The sequence below is a fragment of the Odontesthes bonariensis genome, chromosome 1, assembly GCF_027942865.1.
Source record: "Odontesthes bonariensis isolate fOdoBon6 chromosome 1, fOdoBon6.hap1, whole genome shotgun sequence".
Classification (NCBI taxonomy): Eukaryota; Metazoa; Chordata; class Actinopteri; order Atheriniformes; family Atherinopsidae; genus Odontesthes; species Odontesthes bonariensis.
Genome location: NC_134506.1, coordinates 28027872 through 28055585, shown reverse-complemented (window position 1 = coordinate 28055585; position 27714 = coordinate 28027872). Strand labels below are relative to the sequence as shown.

The 27714-nt window shown below is 39.1% G+C and overlaps 1 protein-coding gene across 2 annotated transcripts in view; it reads left to right on the top strand.

Annotated features, from left to right (window-relative positions):
• The window catches only part of mdga1 (MAM domain containing glycosylphosphatidylinositol anchor 1), a 221418-nt gene that overhangs the window by 146654 nt on the left and 47050 nt on the right, over positions 1–27714 (top strand). For both annotated transcript variants that reach the window (XM_075462887.1, XM_075462877.1), the window contains exons 7-11: positions 5014–5283; positions 11054–11383; positions 13377–13676; positions 18468–18734; positions 18882–19030. In XM_075462887.1, the coding sequence (XP_075319002.1) occupies positions 5014–5283; positions 11054–11383; positions 13377–13676; positions 18468–18734; positions 18882–19030 (1316 nt within the window). The remainder of the gene's footprint in view (positions 1–5013; positions 5284–11053; positions 11384–13376; positions 13677–18467; positions 18735–18881; positions 19031–27714) is intronic.

Genomic DNA, 27714 nt, shown 5'->3' with positions numbered 1-27714 from the left:
GGAAATAGAAACCATAATTCTCAAATCCTCAGTTCCTCTACCTTACTCCAGTCTGTTTTCATTCCCCCTTATCCTGACATGTATTTTACCTACACTTATTCAGGTTTTCTTACTTTTTGGATGACTTATTCGTTTCTTTCTTTTTTTAAAAAGTAAAACCAGAGCTTTCACTAGTCCACAGAAAATATGAAATGATATGGAATAAAGGAGGTTGTTAATCATACAGGAGTTCATAAAGTCAGCCATCTATCCATCTATCTATCCATTCTCTAAGCTGCCTCCCAGTCTCCAGCAACTTTATCCAATTTTGACAGAGATGGTCAACTACACATGCTTTAATGCATCTGAATCTGTCGATTTGTCATTGTTACTAGTCAAGTGTGCTGCTATTTTTTTCTCTTTCATATCTGAAAAAATGATAGATATAACTATAATAACCATAAATATTTATTTGATCATTGGGTCTGAGTTGGGAGAAACTCTGAATCGCAAGGCTAAAAGATTGACAAAGATCTATTTTTCTTTTACTTGCAGTCAATCTAACCCAATTTGCATGTCTTCCTGATATACTTCATGTATCAAATTGACTCGAGGAGACCACACAACAAGCATACAGATTCTCTATCATGTCATAAACATCAGTGCTGTACTTATTTATGACCAAACACACATCTTGACACTTCATTATGCTGAAATTGTATTCAACAAACAGAGAATTAAGGATGCAAAACACCATCCATGTTGGCTGTTTTTAATGTTTAGAAAGCTTTGCAGCCCTACAGGGGTTTACTTTCCTTGTGCTGTGATTTGATACAATGGGAGTAGACAGAGTTATTTCTGTGCTGATTGCAGCTGTTACGCCAGTGAAATTTCTTGTCAGGTTAGGAGCCATCACTATAGAAGTTAGCTAAAGAGATATCCCATTAGTGTGTTTGTGGTATTGCATGCACATAGCTTTGTGCATGTCCGTGCACTGGTTATAACATGTATCTGTAAACCAGGTTGTTGAGCTTGTGTGTGCTTCTTTCATTATGGCAATTGCAATCTGTTAAAAAAGGGATTAGATCGGAGAATGCACTGCCTAAAGTCTATTAGAGAAATGAATGCTTCCTGTAGTCTGTCGGGTCAGTCTTTCACTGAGGATTAGCTCTCACTCCCGGGATCATAAAAGCCTGGATTGTCCTCTTTTTGTCCCCTGGAGGTTTTTTTCTAAAGAAGATATTGGCTTCAACAATAATAATAAAAAAAATATATTCCTTATATAACCAACTGTACAACTACTTGAATGTTTTTATTCAAATGCTCAAAAATAATCATTTTAAATTTCTAACATCTCAAAAAGTTTCAGAGCAAAAATGCCTTTGCTAAAAAGATTTACAAAAAATAATGATTGTGTAAATGAGAGATACTCAAACAAGACACCAGAAACAAAATCAGTTAGAACCTATGGTGATGATGCATTATATGAATAAAAACATGGACAAATGCTGAACAGCTTGGGTCAAAATTGTATCACAGGCCCAGTTTTAATGGTCAACCTCAAATAGGTGGCTAATTCCTTTAGCCAAGTATTTTCTTATTTTTAGAGCTACTTTTGAGTTTTCTGACTGTAACAATTGGCGCAGGAGTAAAAAAATTTTTAACCACCCTATTGATAGGAGGGTTGGAAAAGGTGACTCGCCCAGATGACGGATGACACATTTTGCAGCAGATCATTTCTGTATTACTCAGATTACAGTGGATTCACCTGATTGTCTCAGAGGTTGGATCAAGCATCTAAACCTTTAATGGAGTGAAAACCTTCATCTTTTTTCATTCAGTTAGGAAACAGTCTCACATGGCAGATGAAATGGGTGTTCAGCATCGTAGCCTCAGGTTTCTTTTTATGTGTGTTTGTGTGCTGTTTGTTATTTCCATGACGGAAGGAACACATCTTCCAAAATTAGATAAAAAGTCAAGCAAATTGTTCAAACTACAAAATAAATAGGTGAAGGGGAATGCTTTTATTCCGAGGAACAGTTTTAAGAGAATATCCAGCTCATACCTTAATCTCTATATAAACATAACATTATACAGTTTATTTGCACACTAATGTGATTTTTGTTATTGAAGCTATTTACTAAATCAAATTCACGTCAGTGATATCATGAAAATGATCTTGAAGGCACCATATCGCTCAACTGGTTGAGCAGGCATCACATGCACAGAGGCTATAGTTCCTCGATGCAGATGGCCCAGGTTATGTCCCGTCCTCGGGCCCTTTGCTGCATGTCTTCCCCCACTCTGTCTGCCCCCTTTCCCATCCACCCACTGTTGAATAAAGCCCAATAGTGCCCAGAAAACCTATGAAAAAGTGTGGATTTCTACATTTATTTTAAGGGTATTTACATCCAATTTCAAGGAATAAACTAAGATGCACAAATGAATGAGTTCAGTTCACAAAGATGTAAAATAACTTCTGCCCTCAATTTGATAATATTCAAATTTCTCATCACTTTTTAACAACCGATCTCCATAGCATATTCTCCACTCTTAATTTCTGTAAAAGGATGTATGCAAATGAAAGCTCCTATGGTTTTAAATCCTTACTTCACTTCCTGGTAAACCTCATTGCTGTTTGGTTACTTTAGATACCCCTTCATTCTCTGTCTCCACGAACTCGTGTATGGGGGCAAAGTGGGTAAAAATAACAGAAGTCCCAGTATCCTGCGAAGAACTTGCTCTTCTGAGATTGACCTGCTCCTTTGCATTCAAGCCCCTATTCTTTTATAATCTTTCTTTTCTGCTTCTATTTAATTTTGTAAACCACGTAATTGTTGTTGGTATTTTTATTGTTAATATTGTAGCTCAAGGTTCCAGGTTGTTTTTGGCTTGCAATCAATATATTCTAAAAACATCTTCCTCTGGCATTTAAGAAAAATTTACTCAAGTGGGGAAATTATCTCCTTACTGCAGGAAAGAGTTGATTAACTTAATTGTTTCCTGCAGCCCCTTTGCCTCACAGCAACATCTTTACATTTTCTTATTTTGAGCTGTAAATAACTCCGCAGTAAAGTGTCTACCAAAAACGTAAGTAAATACCACTTGTAAAGGATGTAAGGCTGATTCCAATTTATGTGGTATTTACTTTTGGAAGCGGTTGCTGAAACCCACAACATCTAGTCAAAGGAGCTCTTAATTCTGTACCTGACTCCATTCTGGTAAAACAAAATATTAAAGGACATACTGGTGGTGAGCTTACACCAGCAACAAAAAGCAAATAGTGAGGATAGCCACAGTTGACAACAGGAGGTGATCAGCCGAGGCTTCTTTCCAGGTAAAGAAAAACCTCTTCAGATCATCCAGACAAGCGAAGAACACCCCCCGAGGCAGGCGAATGGTTATCTAAGTCAACTTTAAAGAGTAAGCTTCACAAGAGCAAATATAGAGGCCTCACCAAAAGGTGCAAACCATTTGTGAGACTCAAGAATAGAAATGCCAGGTTATACTTTGACAAATTAAAAACAAAAACAGTTTAGGACCAGAATTCTTGGGACAGATTAAATAAGATTAAACTGTTCCTTGGTGGTGAACATGTCTTCCATATTTTACGTGGTACTTGTTGGCTAATATAATCCAAATCAATCATTCAATGGCAGTTATGTTCATTTTTCCTGTGATATTTGAGCCCCTGTTAAAGAAATGTTCTACGTATTAAATAGCTGTAAATTCTCTCCCATTTAGATGTGAATACTGTCATAATAAAGCTGAGTCTGCACTTTAAATCCATATTATGCCACCACATATTCTTACCACTGTACAGATTTAATATGTTTTGGTTAAAAGTAAAAATACAAATTGTTCAAATATGTCAAGTAATTACTGTTGTGATAGTACTTTTAAATGCTGCATAGTTTTACAAGCCTGCATGAGAGAGAGGGAGAGAGAGAGAGAAAAAAAAAGATTAGTAACTTGTGGCAAGTGTTTTATCTTCTGGAGAGAAACTGCCCTGCCTCTGAATCTATCTACTTTATTTTACCAGAGAGGTGGCGACCTTTCTATTTTACCTTGTAAATCAAACGCACGATCAAACGAATGAATAAATAAAAAAGATTAGGGCACTTACTTGAGAAAAATTAAATAGGTGATGTGCTTGTAACAATTTTCTCTTTGTTTAATTTCTGTTATTCTGTTTATACTCAGTGGAAAGATGTACAAAACTATTTTAAGATGTTGCAGAGAAAATTACCTTCAAATGAAATAAAGCATTTCAAACCCTTTTAAAGAGCTCAGATTTTCATTTGACTAAACCTAATTGTTCTCGCCAAGCACATTTGCACTCTCCTTAGCTATCCTACCTTAAATACTTATTGTCTTTCTTTTTTAATTGTTCTTTAATTTGAGTTCACTTCTCTCCTTTTGAGAACCTGTCTTTGACAACATTGTTGTTTGGTCTCTCTCTATTCTTTCGTATTTTTTTCTAATGCAGAAGTCTTGGTGCTAACTCTAACCCGATTCAGAGTTGGTTTTAAGAATTTTTGAGTAAACTGCTATTTGATATAAAATGATCCGTTTCAAATATAGTGTCTTTATTACAGGTAACTATTTTTTTTTTTTACAGAAGATGCATAACATTTTATTACATTTATTGCATTGCGTAAAGTATTACATAAATGGTCAGTAAACTTCAGATAGAATAGAAATACAGATGTAAAAGGGCATATAAAAGATCAGGATGTCAAACAATAAGTTACTTTGGATTTATGTTTCCATTTAATTTTTATGTGCATTTATGCTGCCATTTTAATTGTCATTACTAATATGCAAAACCATGTAACTGTCCTCATTTTCTTTTGGATTTGACTGGTGCACAAAGACTTTGACATTTGCACTTTCCAACACCTGCATCCACCAGTCCTTGAAAGTGTAAAGCAGAAGACAAAAAAACCCAACAAAATATGAATGAATAAATGAAATTCTGTTCCATGAAACAATAGTGAACGCAAATTTTTCTCATCCCTTGTCTCTTCTCAGCTCCCCCAATGATCCGGCTGTCGGTCAACGACACTGTGGTGGTGGATCCTGGGCAAGATGTGCTCTTAACCTGCGAGATGACTGCAGGGTTCCCACAGCCCACTGTGACCTGGTCGCGTTACCCCGGCCCTCTTCCCCTCAGCGCCCAAGTTCGAGGGGCAACACTGATTCTGCGTGCTGTCACACCGGCAGATGCCGGTTTCTACAACTGCACGGCTGTCAACAACGTGGGCAACCCTGCTCGCAAGAATGCCAATGTTGTTGTCAGGAGTAAGTAACGCACTTCTGTATTTGTTCTGCAGAAGAAGAAGACAATAGTTAGGGAGCTTTATTGGTAAACTGGAGTGTTTGATGCTGATTCTGAGAGTATCTCTAGAATCCTTAAATTTTCTAGAGCCACCGGAGCAGGTTATGCATTATATCGTTACGTATTATCTTGACGGTAGGAAAAAAAAAACATTTTATAAAAATAAAAATAAACACTAAACACACATGAAATTGATGATGTGTGGGTTGTTGTGTTTACCAGGGTTGCTTTTAATCGACACAGTTGTGAAAGTTTCGTTGGATTCTGAAAATCTGCACCATTTTCTCCAGAGCTGAGAATTTTTTATGTACAGCATGTAAAACCCCCGAGTCCAAAAAAAGTTGTGACATTGTGTATTGAGTAATATTCTTACTGATAAACATTACGTAATACTTTGCAAATCTCATAACCCAATATTTTGTTCACAATTGAACATAGAAAACATATCTAGTGTTGGAAGAAGGATTGCTGGCCAGTCCAGCAATCCTTCTACTATGAAGCCGTGCTGTGGTAATAGATGTGGCTTCGCCTTTTCTTGTTGAAATATGAAAGGCCCTATCTGAGAAAGACTGTTTGGATGGGAGCACAAGTCCCTCATAAATTTGTATCTTTGCTGATAACAAACCGGATGGTTCCCTTCCTCTCTAGTCCGGAGACTGTGAAGTCAAGGATTTCCTAAAGGAATTTCAAATTTTGATTTGTGGGACCACAGAAAAGTTTTGTACTTTCTTGATTCAATTTCATATGATCTTTGGCCTTGAAAAGTTGGTAGCATTTCTAGATCATGTTCACATATGACTTTATCTTTGCATGATGTAGCTTTCACGCTTTCACCAGCATTTGTAGATATCCCAATGAACAGTCTTCACAGACAGTGATTTCTGCTGTTCCTAAACCCATGCAGTGATTTCCATTACATAATCCTAGAATCAGAATCATCTTTGCTTTTAATGGAATGCTTCCTGAGGGCCTGAAGATCATATATATATATATATATATATATATATATATATACATCCAATACAGATTTTTGGTCGTGTGCCATGTGAACAAATATATATCCAGATTTTTTCAAATCTTTTGATGCTATTTGGTATTGTAGATGATGGAATATTCAGAGTATTGGCAATTTTTAATTTTTCTGAAATTGCTCCACAAAGTTTAGACAGATGGGGGTTGGGGCTTTTCTGTGTGGAGTTTGCACGTTCTTCCTGTGTATGCGTGGGTTCTATACATTAAAATATATGTGTGTGTACATATATATACACACATATATTAGAATGTCCTACACAGAACATAAAAAATTACTGCAGTTTGCGATTATGCACTGGAGCAGTGTGCAGTGAGCAGCTGATTCATCATTACAGAGAGCTGATGTGAATCTAGTCATAATAGGCAGTTTAAGTGTAGCTCTTTTTGTAATTTCCCTGTCATTAAAGCAGAAGCCATCAATTCCCCTCCCCCTCTGGTTATTTTTAGCCATTTTAATCATCTTTATTCACTCCAATTAGTTAGACTGGAGTGGAAGCAATTAGTGACAGTCTCTTCTGTTAGTTAACACTGTAGTGAAAGTATGCTGAATGGGTTTCTCTTGTTTGCTTAATAGTCCTGAACGGATTTTCACACCAGCACAGGTGGCAAGACGCAGAGAGAGAGAGAGAGAGAGAGAGAGAGAGAGAGAGAGAGAGAGAGAGAGAGAGAGAGAGAGAGAGAGAGAGAGAGAGAGAGAGAGAGAGAGAGAGAGAGAGAGAGAGAGAGAGAGAGAGACACAGTCAAAGTCAGTCAGTGAGTGCGTTGCAATAGAAATCTGCAGTTTGGCAGGAGACATATGCAATTAAATACACATGCAGCCCCACAGTCATGTTTCCATGACTTTAAAGAACGATAAATTTACTTACAAACATTTCCAGGACCCTCATTCTAAGTTTATCTTATATTATGACCTTAAAGCTGCAGTCTGCAACTCTTTTTCAAGCATAATGCCTGGAACTGTCCGGGGATTCTGAAAGTAGTACATTAAATACCCCAATACAAAAAAAAAAAGAGTTCTCTAGGTCCCCTATATGTCCCGCTAGGTCCCTCCAAAGCCAGCAGGTTTGTTTACAAAATTGCAGACCGGACCGGTAAAAGGTAACCAATCAGGTTTACGAGCTGGGCTCTGTTGCCTGTCAATCACCGATTGTGCACGCGCGATACAAGGTAGGCTCGTCCCCACGCTTATTTATCTGGACTATTGAACTTCATTACGGGCTAGTCTACTTACTGTGTCTTCCATGATCGCAAATGACAGGTGAGTTGATGAATGAGGAGTCGTGTAGGCGCATCTGGCGTGCACGTCTACGTGCACGAGTTCTCATGTGTTTTGATGGGGCGGGACAGGAAGTTGAATAACTTTTTATTTTTCGGTTAAAAAAATAAGCATTTCTTGCATTTTGCGACTACGGAGGTCACCGTTTTCAACTTCAAGCGTTCTGATAGATCATGTAAACTCTTAAAATGCCAAAAAGTAGGACTTTACGTATGACAACAACAAATCTTGCAGACTGCAGCTTTAAAATGTGTCCACTTTTAAAAGTTAATGATTTACTGTACGTCATCTGTACTTTCTTTTTGGCCCCATGATAAAGACGATATAATTTGACCGCATAGTCAGATTTATGTCGCTGCTCGCTGAGTAATCCCTTGGCGACACACACACGCACACTCATATGAACGCATACACTCATTACGTGAAGTTGCAGGCTTGTGTAAACCATATGGTCACTGTCGTATATCTATGGCTCCACCTCAGCATCTTGTTAACAAGCTAGAAAGGAGTTTAAATTAAGCTTTCCTCTCCTCCTCACTGCCTGTCTCTCCTTTTGGTAGGGAAACAGAGAGCTGTTTTATATTCAACATGGAAATCAGTTGGGAAAACGCAGCCTTTGAAACTGAAAATTAAATGTGACAGTGTGAGAGTTACTCTTTGTCCTTGATTTTGTTCCCCCCCTCCTCCTTATCCCCTTGTTATTTTATTCTGTATCTGGCTCCTTTTGTATCGTCCTTCTTCACAATTTGCTTGTTCCTCTTTCTCCCATTATTTTTATTATCCAATTTCCTTTTTCCTTTGGGTTCTTTTTGTCATGCTGCCCCCTCCTTATTCCTCACACGGTGTCACACACTCATCTAATGTTCTGTATTAGCCATCTTGCTCCGAAGCAATCCACTTCTATGCATTTAATTGCTTTTTACTCTTTTATTCTCCTCCACATACATTCTTTGTGATGCTGTTTTGAGATTTGATTGTTTAAAATCCGGCAAATGTTCATCAGTTTCAATATACATGTAATCTTTACAAATTTAAAGAAACCTTACTGCAGTGACAGCCTTTTAGTAAATTTGAATATGCAAACATTTCTTCCTTTTTGACCAGATAAAGTTGACAAACTAATGGCGCAAAAAAGTTTGGAGTTGTTGTTATAATTCTAGATTGATTCAATTGTTTCAGTGTCACGCACAAGCACACACACACAAACACAAGTTCACCGGTATCCATTATCTATACCGCTGAATCCGTCGGTTGGGTCGCGGGGGGGCTGGAGCCTATCCCAGCAGTCAATGGGCGAGAGGCGGGGTACACCCTGGACAGGCCGCCAGTCCTCCCTCTATATATATATATATATATATATGTAAATATATATCACCCTTGGAGTCGTTAGAATTTAAGGGAGTTACAGAGGTTTCAAATTTGATTAGAACCTTATGTTAAAATAGAAAATAAACACAACATGAAATTTTTAATTAATGAACACGAGAAGAAGTTGAGCATTGTTTTATCTTTTTGTGTAAGATCAACCGGCATGAAGAACAGCTTGCAGTGTGTCCACACTGATTACTTTTCAAACCAACATCTTCCCACAACATTACATATGAATGGCATGCCACTTTGGTCACATTTTGCATCTTAGTGATAAGCAATTAAAACTTTACACTAAAATGACAAGCCCGAACACTTACATTTAGGGCAAAAGTATGGGGCATGGTGTGATCCCTTCATAGTTCCTCATTTCAGAAGACACACAAAACAGGACAAGATATGTAGCAATTACACCCATCATGCCGTTTTTTTTACTACACTATTTCTCCATGAGATTTTTCACTCTATCTTTTACAAATGAGGACACTTTGATTTACTTAAAGGTGATAGAGAATGGTTGAATGGGGCATTAATCCTTGTTCTGTGATGTGATATGTAGCCCAAAAAAATTGGTTGGGTCTGTAATGGCTCAGAACCTCCCTAAAAGGCTCTCTGAAACAGCTGTTACTATGCTGGGTTAAGAATGCGTCTTTTTCTGTCGTTTCAGAGCTTATCTGGCAACCTCATTATGAAATGCAGGTTGCCGTTGCTTGATTGGCTGCCCTTGCTCTCACTGAAAACAGAGCTATAGAGTAATACACTGACTGAAAAGAAAGCTCATAAGAATCAGAATTCGTTTTATTGCCATTGTTAGTGAACAGTGTTCACTAACTAGGAATTTGCTGCGGCGTAAGGTTCAAACATGTAACATAGGATAAAAAATAAAGAATAATATGAATATAAAATGTACAGGGTGTGTACAACAATACACAGTATCCAATATACAGAGCAACAACAGTGCAGCTTCATTAGTGCAATTTTAATTATGGTAAAGTGACTGGGGCAGGTTATGAGGTGATTATGAAGTGTTCATAAGTCCGACTGCAAGGGGGAAAAACTGTTTTTGTGACGGGAGGTTCTAGTCCGAATGGACCGAAGCCTCATGCAAATAGTCCATGTGCAGCGTGAGAAGGGTCAGCTGTGATCCGACCTGCTCGCCCCATAGTCCTGGAGAGGTGCAGCTGATCACCGGAGCGAGACACAGACTGCAGCGAGCGCGCAGCGAGCGCGCAGCGAGCGCGCAGCGAGCGCGCAGCGAGCGCGCAGCGAGCGCGCAGCGAGCTCATACCTCGCTGCAGTCTGGGTCTGTCCCTGTCGGAACTGACCATGAGCTGCTCGGAACGGAGCTTTGTGAAACTGTAGTCCGTGAAATGCGCAGTGCAAAGGAAAAGTCGGCGGTTGGGGATGCTGTTAAAAATAAATAAAAGCCATTGATCGCGAACATTGCTTTCCGGGGGAAGAATATGTAACGATCGTAGTCCGCTTTCACAGCCTTGGAAGGCTCACCTGTTCCTGTTTCTCGCCGAAGGGGCGTGTCTAAAACGGAGTGGCTGTGGACTTGGGTGCGGGGGGGGGCGATTTCTGAAAAAGTGACGTCACTTTTTCACAAAAACGGATAGGGGGATATATATTAAAAAGGGGAGTACTTGAAACAGAGGTTCTGACGCTTGCTGGCACTTCGTGTGTACTCCCCACAGCGGGGAGACTCAGGACTAACACCAAAAACGGGAAAAAGACGATTTTGATTCTCTATCCCCTTTAAAGACATTGGAGGTTATCATGATTGATTTAATATTTGACAAAACAAGATCTAATTTATCCATGTTTAATGTATAGTCCTATGGTGCAGACCTCAATCATCACATAGAAAAAGATTCAATATCATGTGGGCAAGTATTGTTGAGACATGGCCACAGTTTAATAGTCCCAAATAGTTCTATGGACGTAACTTAGTTATGCAATTCTGAAACCTGGCAACATCTTAGTATTTTAGTAACCATGCCATATATTTAACCTTCTCTTTGTGTTTCTTCTTCCATTGCTACGACGTCACACAGCAATGAGCAACCTGACCTTTCAAATCACACCAGACTCCAACAAAGACAGTGAGACCATCCAAATGGGTCGTGACCTGAAGCTGTCATGCCACGTTGATGCCACCCCACAAGACAAAATCAATTACACCTGGTACAAGAATGGTGCACCGGTTTTCAACTCGGAAAGCCTGATATTACTACGCAGCGACCCAGACATGGCACCCGGCACCAGTAGCTTGGAGATTGTGGACATGAAGTTTAGAGACCTGGCCACCTACAGCTGTGTGGCAAACTTCCCAGGCAGCAGGGTGCCAGAGCTGCGTGTGGATGTCAACATCTCTCAGAACAGTGGTGAGATTTCTTTCTTTTTTATTTTTACTCATAATCCCGTCAGACTGAGTCAAGTTGTCATGGATTTCAAATCTTTGATAGGCCAGAAAAATATTAAAATAAAAAACTTGGAATAATTCTAAGAAACTATCAGTTCACAATGTTTTGCATGAAAAGTCCTATCCAGAAGGCTTCTTCCCGTTGCATAACTTGCTGATTTTTTCTCCTCATATAGCCCGAGCATGAAAAACAGTAGCTCACTGTGCAACAATGCAGTAATCAGTGTCTTTCCTTCAGTACACAGCAGTCAGAGCACTCTCAGTTTGGAGAATCAGAACATTTCCTGACAGATGAGCTAAGTTAAAACCTAATCAGAAAGAGGCAAAGACAGCAGATCCTTTTTAGCCATCTAAAACAACTCAAACCTGCAAAATGTCATGGTTGTTTGCACGAACACTATATTGTGGATTTTTATAATGCGTGATTTCTGCACACAGAAACAGCTAGAGTCCCAGATGCCACAAAATATTGCAGCCCAGACCAAGTTGCTACGCAGGCATTCTTTGGTTGAGAAAATGAAGTGAAAAATTAAATACCTGTTTGATGCAGAAGTGAAGCAGATACAATCTGCATTATAGCTCTCTTTCAATCTCTGAGGGAGTTGTTAATTTTAGATGGCAAAAAAGTCCCACTTCTCATGGTTGGTTGGACCGTCACAATTTGTTTCTGATTCTCCAAACCGATAACCCTTTAAATGCTGTCTACTGCAGGTAAGACACTGACTACTCATGAGGGATACAGGTCGTTTAGGCCGCAGTCGTTTAGGCCCCCCTGCAGTCGTTTAGGCCGACAGAGGAGTCGTTTAGGCCAGGCTACCTGAGCAGCTGAAATCTTTATTACTGTACATTCGTTATTATAAGATATAAGTCAGCTCTACTGGTCTGTCTGGGTAGCCTACATAACTATGGTAAATTATTTAATAACCAACTTTAGTGTGGAAACGTTTTTTTAATTTAATAAATGGTGATTTATAAATTCATAAAATTGTGGAAATAATCATCCGCATTGCCACATTCATTGGACAATAATGCTGTATAATACAAATTCGGTTAGCCTAACAATGCTAAATCGCGATCATGCTAACGAGCAGAAACGGACATTTTAAAGAGTGCAAATACACACCAGGAGCAAGAAAACACTATCAGAAAGGTAAGTAACATGTACACATTCATTTCACATCAGTATGAACATAACTTACATCGTCAGTGACTGCCGCACCGGTGTAAACATGTCGAGTGGTGAACGTGAAGAAAGGAAGAGTAACTGCACAAACCGTCTTCAAAATAAAACGCCCACTTCAAATAATAACGTATGTACAATAATAAAGATTTCAGCTGCAGGTAGCCTGGCCTAAACGACTGCAGGGGGGCCTAAACGACTGCGGCCTAAACGCCAATGGCCTAAACGACCTGCTCCCCTCATGAGCAATCCACACAACCCTACTTAAAAAGAAGAAAACTAGATACTCCTTTTGTGCTAAGTGATGAATTGTAAACATGAGGAGATCCACTTTTTTTCAACATGTAAGTGATTTAACTCGTCTCAACCATGACTCAGTCATGCAGTCATGCAAAGTGTGTGTTTGTGTGTAATTAACCAAAATGTTTTTATACTCAGTACTGAGGAGTAATGATTATTTTCAATGTTTTCAATTTTTCATTCTGACTTTGTGTTATCTTATGACATGTCTCTCGTGAATGTCAGAAACTGTCATAGCTTCAGTTCTTCATCCATGTTTCATCCATGTAAGGTTTTTCATTTACCTTATATACCGAAGTAACTACATTTTCAGTTGTATTATTCTAACAGGCTTTCATGTTTACATATTTAATGTATTCACACACTTTAATGCAGGAAGAATATTTCTTTCTTTTAACCATTTTGGTTAATCTACTGCTGAGATAAATAGTTTATTGTCTTTTCTTGTTTTATTCTTTCCTCTCCTTCTCTCCAGTTTCTCCTCCAATGCTGTCAGTTCCACCAGGGGGTCAGGTTGTAAGTGTGCGCGAGGGAGGCAACGCTGAGCTGGTGTGCTTGGTAGTTGATGGTAAACCCCGTCCTCCAATTCTGTGGTCACGGGCAGAGAAGGACCTGCTGATGCCTTCAGGGCAAACTGTGGCGGAGACACCTGACGGCCGCTTGAGGCTAAAGAATGTCAGCCGTGACATGATGGGAGCGTATCGGTGTCAGACAGCTCCGTACAATGGTCTTAACATCAAGCGCAGAGAGGCACAGGTCCAACTGAATGTGCAATGTAAGTGTGCGTCAGATCCTTTTCACCTGAAAACTCAACACACTACAACCTAAAACAGCATTCTTTGGATCAGGACCAAGGCAGGCGTTAGATGCTTTCAGAGTACACCATCTCGGAGAGCAGTCCGATGTAAATAAGCCCTGATTAGTAAACAGATGTTTTCAAAGACTGTTACAGGATAGGAACATTTTGTCCACTAAATACATAATACAGATGACACTTTCATCATCCCAAAGCAAGTATCAGCACACAGTGGTAGCGATAGAAATATTGATGTCAGCAGTACAAAGAAAAAAGATCAAAGTGAAACAAGAACAAAAGTTTACTGTGAATATGTATCCGTATTCCGTAACTATTAGCCTGCTTACCAACACGGTGTGTCCCTTCTTTGACAAGCATTTTTAAAAATGTTTTTAATTTGTGCTCATTCAAATTCAGTTTTTTAATTTGAAATTTTCTCCAAATCCTCGATTAACCCTCTACTGAAATTATATGAAAGTATAAGAGAAAACTGTCAATCAAAGTCTCAACAATTTTCAAGAAAAGTCAACTTTTGGGAGCTTGATGTTAAGAGAGCACTAACAAGTGGACTTTAGTAAATAGATCTTGGCCTAATATAAGAGTGGATAGGCAGGCAGGAAAGTGGAAAAAGTAAGCGCTGTGCAGAGGTGTGCAGGATGCCAGCGAGCTTGAGAAGAAACGCAGGTAGAAATCCTATGACATGCAGGTGGCTGGTGTGAAGAGCAGGTTGGCTGGCAAATGACGGAGAGGTTTAGCGGGCACTCGGTAAACGCAAGAAAGAAAGGTCACACAGTGAGCTAAACAAACTATTAGGTGGCTTGAGAGCACTGAGAGCTACCAGTGGTTGGGACGTAACAACAGACCAAAAACCAGCCTGCCGACAAGAGTGCAAAAACAAACAGGGTAGCATTCAGACAAGAGGGAAGTTAGAATTACCACCTCTAAACCTCTATAAGTCATGTTGCAGTTGAAGAAGCGACAAGCAAAGAAATGTGTAGATCAGATAATATACATTTTACTTTACTTCTTAGTTAACTTTTAGAAAATCTGGGTATAAAATGTCATCACTTCATGTATTTATTGCACTCGACATTTGTGTGAAATGTTCTCATAATTAATGTATTCATTCTCGAGCTGCAGTCTTAGGTTTTGGCCACCAAATTTTAACCAGCTCGTACTTGAACCTGGCAAATTAAGACAAATGTCCACTTGTTATCACTTCTCAAGAATTGGATGAACATGAGGTCTAAGTGAATATTAGCACAAAATTTAAAGATAGCCCCTCAAGGAGTTCTATTACTGTTGCATTAATAACGGACAGACAATCCCAAAATTATAAAAGTCTCTGGCTATGGCTGTCCCCAAAACAGAAGCTTAAAATACTGGACCCTGGCATAAAATACAAGACACTGCATCATAGCTGCATTTATTTGTTCGCCATCAAGACAATTGTTTGGTTTATACATTAAATTTACTTCCTGCAAAGGAACAGCCATTAAATAAACTTTACAATAATTCAGCTCCCTTTATGAATTTGAAGAGTTTGCATCATTTTCCTGCTCCGACATACCTGATAGATAAAAAGGCTCAGAGTTTTGCTCCTCCCTCCTCCTCTGCAAGAAGTATTTACAGGAATCGCTAATGCAGGTGGGGTGGAAGGGCAACACTATGAGCACTGCTGTCCATGCTGGGCCAACTCTGATTAATGGACCAGGTGGCCGCCCTACTATGGACAGAGAAAGAAACAGAGCGATGAAACATATACACGGGCAAGACTGAGACTGAGAGAAATGGGTTTAACAGAGAGTTTGCAGCCAGGAGGCTGGGTTAGTAAGGGAGGGAGAAAGGATTGCGTGATGAGGTGCAAACCAAAAGGGAGAAAAACAACCTAAACAAGACTGTTTCAGTATAGGTAAAGACATCAAACATTTGGTAATCCAGACTCCAGACTCTTTCTTGTTCTGATGACCTGTTTTCTATCTTTTTCATGGTTCATTTGTTAATTTTATCAGGTGTTTGTTTTTTTTCCCCTTCCACTGATCAGTGTTGATGGATGTGAGGGAAGAATGTCATCATTATTTATGGCAGATATTATTAAATGGATACGCAGATTTTGCTTTGCATCCCTCCTTTCCCCTCCCAGTCTTTGTTTTTCTCCCCGAGAGAGGTGGAGGTTCTTCCTCATTGCCATTCTCATCGTCATCAATCAGCTGACTGTTGGCCATGAGAGAAGACCTCTCTCTGTCTTGCCATTCTCTTTCTGCATCCTGCCTCCTTTCATGCGCTCCCTGCCTCCCATACTCAATCACCAACTTCTCTCACTTTCACATCACACTTTCTCTATCATTAGTCTTCCTCATTGTCGTCTTCTTTAAGAGCTCTTTCTCTCTCCTCTCGTCCCACCTAACTCTCCACCCCACCACCTCTCAGGCTCGTGTGAATTGATTTTCTCTCTGTGTATTGTAAACGTTTGGCTTGGTCAGTGTTGCATTCCTGGATGGAATTAATTTTGTATTCAGAAGGACAGATACCAATGATGTATTCACATGGATTTTAGTGTTTTGACTATGAAAAATTGCACTGAGGTGCTACAAGGCCCAGATGAGAACGAAGTGAATGCAAAAAAAATAAAAAATTGGAGAATTTTGGAGCATATCTGTTCAAATCTAGTGGGGTTGGTATGATTTATAAACTGCTCACAAACAAGCTCACAACTTACCCTCCAGTGTTTCTCTCCCTTTTCTATGTTTCAACTCCACTGCTCCATAGTTTGCCTGTTATTCTTTACCTTTGTCACCTGTTTTCAGGCAATGGCATGCATATGTATTACTGTGACACACTAATCAGTCCATAGGATTACACTAAGACCATTGACCCCTCACAGATCAACCCCTTCGTCACAAACGTCTGGCTGTAGTAAGCACATATATAACGGTTCCAAGAGGTCAAGGAGACCTAGTAATGAGCACAATATGCCAATTGTGGTTATGGTAAACATGTCGGTGGAAAGCCATTAGGTTTTTTATCAACGTCCTGGAAGACTTGACTTAGAACCAACAGCCAACACTGAAACCGAGAAGTTAAATGCTGGCGGGGTTTTCAGTCTTTTTAGCATTCATGTGCTCGCTCATGTTCCTCAGACTGGAGTGCAAGCACAGAATGATAAACTGATTTCAAACAGGAATTTGGTCTGGCTGTGTTCACCTGTCTATACAGTAGAAAAATATAAAGATTAGAAGTTTTAGTCACAGTGAGTACAGAAGTACTTTCCGGAGCACGTCAGATTTTTTAAATATGCAGTCTTAATGACGAGATATGTTTTAGATTCAGGTTTCGAGCTGTGGACTCCTTAAACTAAAAATGACAACAAGCTGTTTTTTAAGCTAAAAAAGATATTAAGTATTTACCATATTGATTTAGCTTGTCTATTCAAATTTCTCTATGCTACTATCATTCAAAGTGATATTGATAAAGATTATTAATGCAGTTATATGAACATTAAACAAACTAAATAAAAAGTTTCATTTGGTAGGCTACTAATGAAAGCAACTACCTTCTCCACTATTGACCCGGTTGCCATGGTGACAGTTCTCCCACTCCAACATCATCTCCTCTAATAAAGATGTTAGATAATCAGTCATTCACAGGAGAGCAGAACTGAGTTTAACATTGTAACATTGGGCTGCACAAACTGTAAGATTCACTTAGATTCACAAAGTAACATCCATACGCTAACCTGACCTAACAGCATCTGATTACAAAAGCTCATTACACTAAGGTATAAGGCAATATAATGATGACTTAACCAAAAACTCCAAGCAGGATATTTTGGTTGAGTCTTTTTTTTCCTGCTCCACTGTCATCCCCTCCAGTCTCCAGTATGTCTGCTTGCATAAATAAAGTTATTTCAGGTTGAAATTACATACAAATACATACAAATTTAACATGCCATAATATGTATGGGAATAAGATCTTGAGGAATATTAAAAAGAACCGAGAAGATAACAGATTGGATGCAGGAGTGGATAGTTCTATAATATTTGTACAAAAAAACAGAGAAATGGATGATAAAAAGAGATATATTTACATGTTGGCCAAAAAGACATTTTTACATTATCGGAAACAAGTTAACAGCATGTTTCTCCTTGTTTTCTCCTTGTGTCCTAAATGAAAATGATCTTTCTGTCATTCTTCAACAGCTCATTCTGCTGCCCAATCTGTGTAAATTACAGGTATAACATAGATTAGAGCATAATTACACATCTGCGTCTGATAAACTTGATTCATAAGGGCCTTTAGTGATGCCGTCTTACCTCTGGGGGCTTTAACATCAAATCTCATCAGCGATTTTTAGGGCGTTACCACCATTAGCATCTTGTCTATCTACATGATTAGCCGGGGGTGAACTAGCTGGCCTGTGATTTGTGGCAGAGTAATTTGGCTGCGCTGTGTCTGAGATGACCCCAGGGCAACAGTAGCTAGTAAGTCATTAACCGCAGAACCACACATCACTTCTGACATGTTAATTACGGCTGGTTAGGGGAGGTTAGCAGCAGGAATTGGATTGCAACTTGTAATGCTTGATCCTTTTTTACACATTTGTTGTTCCGTGCTAGAGGATTTGTCAAATCCTATATTTTCCAGTGCTCTGATAAAATTCACATTTTGTGAAAAAAAATAGTTTGCATGACCACTTAAACAATGTCCAAAAAACCTGAATGAAGAAATGATTTGCTTGGACCAAAAGTAGCACGTCGTTTGTTTTTACAGATCCCCCCATTCTGGACCCGGTCTTTCAGGATGTGCGTTCAAGGAACTATCAGATAGTGACCCTGAGGTGTACAGTCCAGCGCTCAAACCCTCCGCGACTAACAGACATTCGCTGGCTACGCAATGGTGAATTCATCCGAATGTCAATGCCTGACCCGAAGGAAACGCCTGAGCTAAAGTTCAAACTTGAACCCACCAATAATGGCTCGTATGAGTGCCGAATCAGCAACAGTGCAGGAACGTCAACGTGCACATTTAATGTCTCTGGTGAGTGAAAAGAAATGAACATTTTATTCTTGTCCATTTATGAAAAAACATCATAATTCCATTTTCAACATTGTCCACTGTTTTTACTTTAGTGTTCTTTATCTGAATTATTATTTTTTTTTTACTTCCTTCTCCTTTTTCCTACAGCAAAGCCTTACAATGCTGAGTTTTACTTTGATACACCCAACCCTGTGCGCATTCTGAAGGGAAACAACTACTCCTACAACCTGCAGTGGACACAGAGAGACCCAGAGGCTACAGACCGTATTATAGGCTTCTGGCTAAATGTCCAAAAGGTGCAGTACTCCCAGACAATTACTTGACTCACAAGAAGTATAATTATTGGCATGTTTCAGCGCACACACAGAGCTGCGTGTACTCCTTCAGACATTGGTATATTAATGTTCTTTACACGATGGCAGCATGGTTTGACAAACATAAACCCCCTTTTTTTAATCAAATACTTACTCCACTGACACTGATTAGTTTAAACCAAGTTGTCAATGCTTGGGACTGAAAGAAGATACTGAGGACTGAGACAAAGTACTTGTGCCAATTATCGGCAGTTTAGAGTATTGTTTTTAATTGGTGGCTGGAGAGCAAATGGCAGGCTGAATTCAGAGGCAGAGAATAGAGCAGGAGGAAACCGACTGAGATAATCCGGGCTGAGTTAATCCAGGGAAGGGAGCAGGTGAATGGACATAGATGGAATTGCTGGGAAGACACAGGCTGGGAATCGCTGCAGGCAGGTGGAAAAAGGAGTTAATTACAAGAAACCAAAAGTTAAAAAAGGACGGAGGTTGTTCTGCAGATTAAACACACACACATATACTCATGCAGAGAGGAAAAGAGTAAACACTGGTTACACGTCTTTGTAAGAATCACCTTGAGTGGACAGGTTCACAGCCTGTGCAAGCAAGCACACATACTCACAAGTGTATATGTTGTGAATATTGCATGCTAACTAAACATGGGGCTTTAAGGGCTTTGAGAGTGTCAAGAATGCGTAACCAATCAATACACACCTGCACAGAATGAACAAAACTGGGCCTCTCCTTTTTTTCTTCTGTTCATTTTGTCAGGCTCATAGTTCTCATTCCTTTTATAATTCCAGTTTTGAATTAAAATAGTTACTTCTTTAATAAAAACTAAACACCCTGATAATTCTTACTCCGAATTCATGATCTGAAACATGTCCACAATAAGCAGGCTCTTTTTCAATGACCAAGCTTTTTAAGAAAAAGCTAAGACCAAAGTGATTCCAACAGAGTAGTTAAAGGACTCTAAAAGGCTCCTCTTGTGTTCACAGAAGGTTACAGTACCAAAAATCATTTGAAACTTTTCACATACTATTTCTATGCCGTCTGGAATCAAGTGCCAGACAGGCTGGTAGGTATTTAATTCTAATTGTAACTGAAATTGATGAGGCTGCTGCAGATGCCCATCATTTAAGCCCACTTTACTTTTGGCATTATAAACATCATAATTTTTATTATCATGTTTCTGCCTGTCCTCAAATAATTGATTTTCCATTGATGTGAATTTATTTTCACAACCATACTACGGTTGTAAAATTAGTCTCGAACTAACTTGCTAGGAATTTAGAACAAGCGTGTACCCGGATATTCTCTGAAAACATTAATTTACCCTCCTCTCAGATTCAGTCGGAGACCAGGTGTCAGGCAGTTAAAATGTATGGAGTTATTAAATGCCAAGACATTGCAGACCCTAGACAAACTTCTGCTTTTGGAGCTCTGTCATGATCCAATGATATGACATGCAGAACCTCATCAGAAAATAGGTGAACAACTTCAGACCACCTTCTTATTTTGTTACTTATGTATTATAGATCGCTGGGCTTAAGTCATAAGACAGGAGGATAATAGTGAATTATACACAACATCCTGGGGTGTTTCTGAATGTGTGTGAGAGAGGTACTGAAACAGAGAGAATGCAGGTCTGGCAGCTTGCTTCTCTGCGGATGAATAGCTAATTCCCCGCCCACATTGCGAGTTGGCTGCTTACCTTATTAAGTAAGACTCTTAAGGGAGACAGAAAATGAGCACAGGTCTGAGATTGCATGCTTAGGCTCTTTAAAAATGTTCACTCAACTTTTTTTTTTTCTCTTAAATTTTTCAACTCTTTCTGCAAGTATGTCTCTTTTTTTTCCTCCTAGCTTCTCTTACCCACCCTTTCATTTCTTGCTCCCACTTTCCAATTTTTCTTGCTCAGAGGTACTAAGTTATAGGTGCAAACTTAATGGCATTTACTGCTGGATGAAGCGTTTCAGCTGAAATAGCACTGATGAATAGTTGCTGCAAGTTGTTATGCTGGCTGCGTTAAAATAATGAGTTGCATTAAGTGACGGTATATGACTTCTCAAACGTTGTTAGACTTTGATGTCATTTCAGGGTGTTTACCTGCACCAGTTTTTATGTGAGCATTAGAAAAGCGACCACAAAGAGACAGAAAAAAAAATAACGCAGGGAGTCAGAGTGGGGAAGGAGGTAATAGTGCAAAAGAGAATTGTGATGCAAATGAAAGAAAAACGGCAAATCTCACTGGTCCTCTTGACTATTAGATAGAGTGCAAGAACATTAAATTGTTATACTATCTCAATTTCACAACCCATCTACCGATCTGCAACTTTTTCTACAGCTCATCCTTTTAACACCTTGACACTATCTTTTTAGCACATGCAAAAATGATGTAGGGGTCTCAGGGGAGACGAGCAGACATTGAGGCGAATACATGAGAACTCAGATCAGTTCATGTGGAGTGGCATTCCTTGGTGTAGAGCTGAGTACATGGCTGCAACTTTGCTTCAGCTTGTAATTTAATTTGGGAGTGTTTCCTGATGTGAGACAGTGCGTATTTATTTGGCTTAATGCCAATATGCCCAATATGTATATACTGCTGGACCAATATATTTGCTTACATTAACAGAGTTTCTCCATTCCTGTGTGTATGCTGGTCTGCATGAAATGCCCCATGACTCACCAACAGGCTGTGAAATCCCTATTTACACTCCTTAATTTAGTTTCGACCTCACTGCAGGGGTTTCTCTGTGTAGGAATTAACAGCGTTGACAGGTCCTCCTTTTTCTCATCAAGCTGTTTTTACACTCCGTTTCTTCACGCCACAACCTCCATCCCTTAAAGTTTCTTAACTGACATCTTTAATTTGCAGGATGAAATTAATATGGTATAATTTCACCTTTTTTGCAACAATAGAGACAGATTTGTTCAATAATTTGTCACTTATTGCAAACAACATTATTTTAACTTGGCTCACTGACATATAAAGCTCACACTTTCTGCCATCAGTGTACCTAATTCATTCATTCAGTTGTCTTCACTTATGCATATGCATGTAAGAGAGTATCCTCAGAGAGGATAATATTTATCAAAGCTTCACACAAAAAAAACATCAGCAGTAGATATGCACAACCTATTAAGAAGCAACAGATCCTGTGATGTCCCAGTGAACAAAATGCAATGTCTCTTGAAAAGGAAAAGATGTTCAATAGCCAGAAATAAATCTGACATCTTGTGAGGAATCAGAAACTACCAAGCTGTTCAGTAAACACCTCACAGGTCCCTCCTCCATTCCCTCATGATGTCTTCTGACTGAGGGCAAGTTGACGTTTTTTGCCTCACTTCAGTTTCACATATTTGAATGCAGTATTGCTCAACTTTCGCAAACTGATGCATTCTGGACCAGGATAAAGACAACGGGGCTCTGGGCTCGACAAAATTTTTGTCTGTTTCCTGCATAAAATTACAAACTACTAAACTACTATGAATTTTGGACAGAACCGCTTTAAAGTAGACAAATGATGCCCCCTTACCCCTAACCCTTTACAAGATGACACAATTTCCTGATTTATTAATGAAATGTCTGTGAGATGCCATAGTGACTCTTTTCTTTCATTAATTTACACCTCTTTTCAAACACCCCACTGCAAATCTATTTTCCTCAGGGTGTGCCACTTTTAACATCTGCAGTACTTAATAACCCCCCAAGCATATTATTATGGTATGAAACAGGATCCAATAGATAGTCAATAAATAGAGCTCAGATCACGCATGAAACTGATAGAAAAATACTTGACTGGCAATTTAATTCTCAGCTACTCAATTTGCTTTGTCTGCAGTGGGACCGTGGACAGATGGAAGGTTACCAATCCTTCTTTTAGGCACAATCTCATCACCAGATATGTGTTAAGCAGGTCCAAGTTGTTAGAGCATGCACTGCAGAAGGTAATGGCTGCTGACCGGTTGATAACACCCCTGAGAATTCACGTTGTAATTTCTGTCACACATCAGCTCCATAAATTCTGGACTTTACTAGCGCTCCACTCCTCTGTGTGTTGTTTGAGTTTTTAGAGGCTAACATCAAGAACTGATGCTAATGTGGGCAATATTCACCCATGTTTGTTTTCGTGAGGGCAGTTACTGGTGCCATACTGATGGTACATTTAATGATGAGGGGGGAATTGGAATTTTCATCTTCTAATTGAGGAATAATAATGAAGAAAAAATAGATAAAAGCAAACAAAAAAAACCTCCCAAAACCAGTTAGATTTGAAAATCAGTTTTCCTTGTTGGAATACAATGCTTTAAAGAAAAGCACTAGTAGAGCGTTATCGGCTAATTTATTACTGTAACTGATGACATGTGATGTGATATCAAAGAAAAAGAGTTTCAACTTCTGCGGTGCAACAAATGAAGCATCATCTGAAGTTGAAGTTAGGTTGGATAGCCTTGTACAGTGATGTTTGTTTCCCTTCAAATTTGAACAGCTCACAGAATGCACAGAATCAAGCACAGAAAAAAGTGCCTTTCTATGATATGACGCTTTGGAATTTCAGGTTAAACTAAATGATTATTAGCGGGGTGGTCGGTGCGTAGAGGGTTGAGCAGGCACCCCATGTACAAGAGGCTACAGTCCTCGCTGCAGTTGGCCCCGATTCAAGTCCCGCATCGGACGGCCTTGCTGCATGTCATTCCCCCTCTCTCTGCCCCCTGATTCCTGTCTATCGTCAACTGTCCTATCCAATAAATGTGTAGTTGACACTGGGGTAGAGTCGCAGCACACCATAGGATCCCTGGTCATCAAAGGGACACACATGTGCAGAGGTATTCTGACAGCCAATTTAGAATTCCCAATAATGTTCTTTGAATCTTGGGAGGAAATTGGAGGACGAGAAGCAAACCCACATGGGCGCAGAGAAGACATGCAAACTCCAAACAGTAAGATCCCTGATCTGCAAACCTTGAACCTTCTTGCTATGATGTACACTAACTTTACTAATATCATCCCATACTTTTTGAATGACTTAAACTTCTTAGTTTAAATAAACATGGTGCATGTGGCACATATACGCATCTTGCCTCCTTGAGTTACTGCCACGGTAAGTTCCCACTAAAGTCTGGGCATGGCTGTGGTCTCTGTGGATTTGCTCCAAACACCCACTGTACCAGTTGCACAGGTCAGAAGTACGTAGCCCAGTACGTCCTGACTATCTGCATGTGAAAATTTATATGCAGCTCTGTTTACATAGTACTGTCAAGCAAATCTAAAGTGAACATTTCAGTTGTTGCTTTAAACAAGTTCCCAAAGCAGTTTGCCAATGACTGGTTTTGAACAAAATAATGAGATAAATGATTTCTAACAGGATTAGAAAACATGAAAGAAGAAGTTGGGCACTTTTCTGGAAACAGAAACAATTGACTTGTAATGCGATTAGTCTTGAGAGTTAAGTCATTACTTAATCATAAAAGGTGTTTGCAAGTCTATTTAAAAAAAAAAGTCAAAAGATTATCTCAAGTGAATCTTAATTACCCTCTTTCTTTTGGCATATTAACCTTTTTCATCTGTGTTTATGTTCAGCGTAATCTCTGTGATTTCTCTTCTCTTGTCCCTTTTCTAAAACTTAACAAATTGGACGTTGTGTTGACAAGGGTTAGCGTAATTTATGGTTCACCTTAACTTGTGTCTCATTGCCTCTAAAGGTGTTGTAGCATTGTGTCTGTAGCAGTGGGGAATCCATTTGCATATCCAGTACATAGAAGTAAAGGTAGTTTTAAAATATGCTGCCACTTAGATTGCATTTTCATGCACATAAATCTAATGCTTACAATGAAAAATAGCAGGCATGTATGGGCCTTTTTGCCCCGTGGTGTTTGTCAACATAGTGCCTTTAAAAAGATAATCTTTTCTAAATTCTAAATGCAAAGTGTTAGACATCACACCCCCAACATATACGGTTGTCTTTGCAGAGAACCAACTTGGCACACTATTAAGAAATGTATACGCTTATACTACTTCTTCATTGTACCATCTGTTTCTGTTTTTTCTGCTATCTTTCTGCAAGCCTTTCTTACAGTTTTTGCATCTTTAAACATCCTCTCCATATCGACCAAACAAGAAAGTTGTGTGTTGTTATTAAGTTGTGTGAACATCACTGAAGTGGTGCAGCTGGAAGCTGACCTGACTTCCCCTGATAATTACACCCAGACTCTTTCTTTATTCTGAGATTCTGTCACATACAGCCACACTCCTGGGCAAACACACACCCCATTATCATATATATGAGAGATTAAAAATATTCATGAAGAATTAGAGTTGTACATTAAATTAAATATATAAATAATTGATGTACATTACTAACCTCACTTAGCAGATGCACTGTACTTGTGTATTCACACACCAGGTAGTAATGAGACCACATGAGCTTATGCAAGCATCAATATTCTACAGACACAATGAACACTTCAAAGTGTTCACACACACACACACACACACACACACACACACACATTATGTCAAACATTTGCTTTGTTAATCATAAAAGAGTTTAGTTAACAGAGGATTATATACAAATTAACCTCACACACTTTGTTATTTGAAGAGGGCACCTCAGCCCACACTGTCAATCCAAGTTTCTCTGACATGCATCACTCTGTGTCTCATAGCAACTCCCTGCCTCTCACCTTTTTTCACACATCTTTTTTACTCTGATGGAGACACAACTGAAAACAGTGTCTGCCTGAAATTCTTTAAAGCATATGTGTGGCACAGACATATACATGCACCAACAGACACACACACAAACACACACACATCAAGAGTAAAAGGTGAACTTGTCACTCTTATCATTCAGCTTCTCTCCCCCCTTGAAATATGTCATTCCCATCACTTTCTCTGTCTGCATCTTTCGTACTGTTCCCCTTCCTCCTTGCATGGCACCTAGAAATATAGAAACGCACACAGACACATTATGTCTGCTGACCTAACAAGGAGAGCTCACAGATGCAGACAGGGAAACAGAGATTTTAAGCTGCAGTAGGAGAAGCCACAGTATATTCCACTGAGTCACACTTCAGCACTTCATTGATCCGGTGTGTGTTTCTAGGTCCATGCAGTGTCTGAGTGTATGTGTGTTTGTGCATACTCCAAGTCCAGAAATTTATTTATGTCATCTGTCTCCCACCCACTATAAAATGGACCAAAAGAAGTATGTGTGTGTGGAAGAGAGAGAGTGTATGGACCCAATCCATTGTTGAAGAAAGAACATTTTGTTTTTTTCAAAGTTCAGACTTCTCAAAATGATCAACTCATCTCTTCCAATTAATACACACACAATGCATATTACATGAGCTAAGCTTCTCTTTTCTACTATAGTCAACATAATTATGCAGACACCGTTGGAGCAGAGTGTAAATGTTTTTATGGCTGAATTTGAGTGTAAGTTGGTGTTAAAAGGACACAATTTATTTAAATGTGTACTGTAACTGCTTTGATGTTAAGTGCAATACACTGCATTGTCATGTATTATTCTGTGTAGTCAATGCTGGCTATGGAGCAAGTATGCGAGACCACAAAAGTGATACATTTTCGAATTTAAATCTGGCTTCAAAAAATTTGGGTTGTGACGTTTTCTTTCAAAGCTTCCAATATTTTACAAATGTAAAAGTTTGAAACCAAAAATGAAAAGAACTGTCAGTCCTACTCCGGTGCAGATGGAATACTTTAACTCGTCCTATTTGAAATATTTTTTGGTGATGATAATAATAATAATAAATAAAAAAGATATTGAATATTTTCATTGCTACCCAGATGTGGGCTAAATTACCTTTGACATTGTTGAATTGTGCAACTTCAATTCTCATGCCGGATATGTTTTTAGCAGAACATTCATTGAAGCAACGTGAGCATGACAGGAAGGAAGCGAGAGACTCAGTCCAATAACTGCTGCAGTGCATTGGTGTATCTGTCAATCCCAGCTATTTCCGTTGAAAGTTTGCAGAAGTACCAGATGAATAATGCGGTCAGTGTTAGTGGGGAACTTTCTATCACTGCCGCTCTGCCCAAAATAATCAACTGAGTGTCAGCTAACTGTAGTTGTTTCTGAAAATTTGGTACACTAAGTAAGTGCCCTGTTCTAAAAGCTACTCGATGCAGTGTTGGCTCAATGCAAAATCAATCCACAGGATGTACAGTTCCTGCAATATATGCACACACAGTCCATAACAGCTGCCAAACACATTGCTAACTTACAGTTAGCATGTAGGGATGCAGGACTATTTTGTGAAAACTGTGTAAGGCACATTGTTGTTTGAAATCTGTCATCCTTTGTGGATGTGACCAAACTGTCACACTGCTGCTTTTTCATGAGAAGGGCAACATAAAGTATTATACAGCAGGCTGCCTTTAAGTTATTGTTAATTGCAAGGTCGTCTCTGATTTAGCAGAGAGGACTGAGTGATAATTCACTTTTTCATCATTCAATATCTTCAACCACAAAAAGAAATGTTTTGGGAAATGAAAGCACGATGGTTAAGAAACTGAATCCTTTTTAAATTCAATAAATAAAATGAACAGATAGGAATGACATGGATTAATAATGTTTCATACAAAATGTTTAAAAATTGTAATAATTAATGAAAAGAGTTGTAGTTTATGTTCTTAGTGT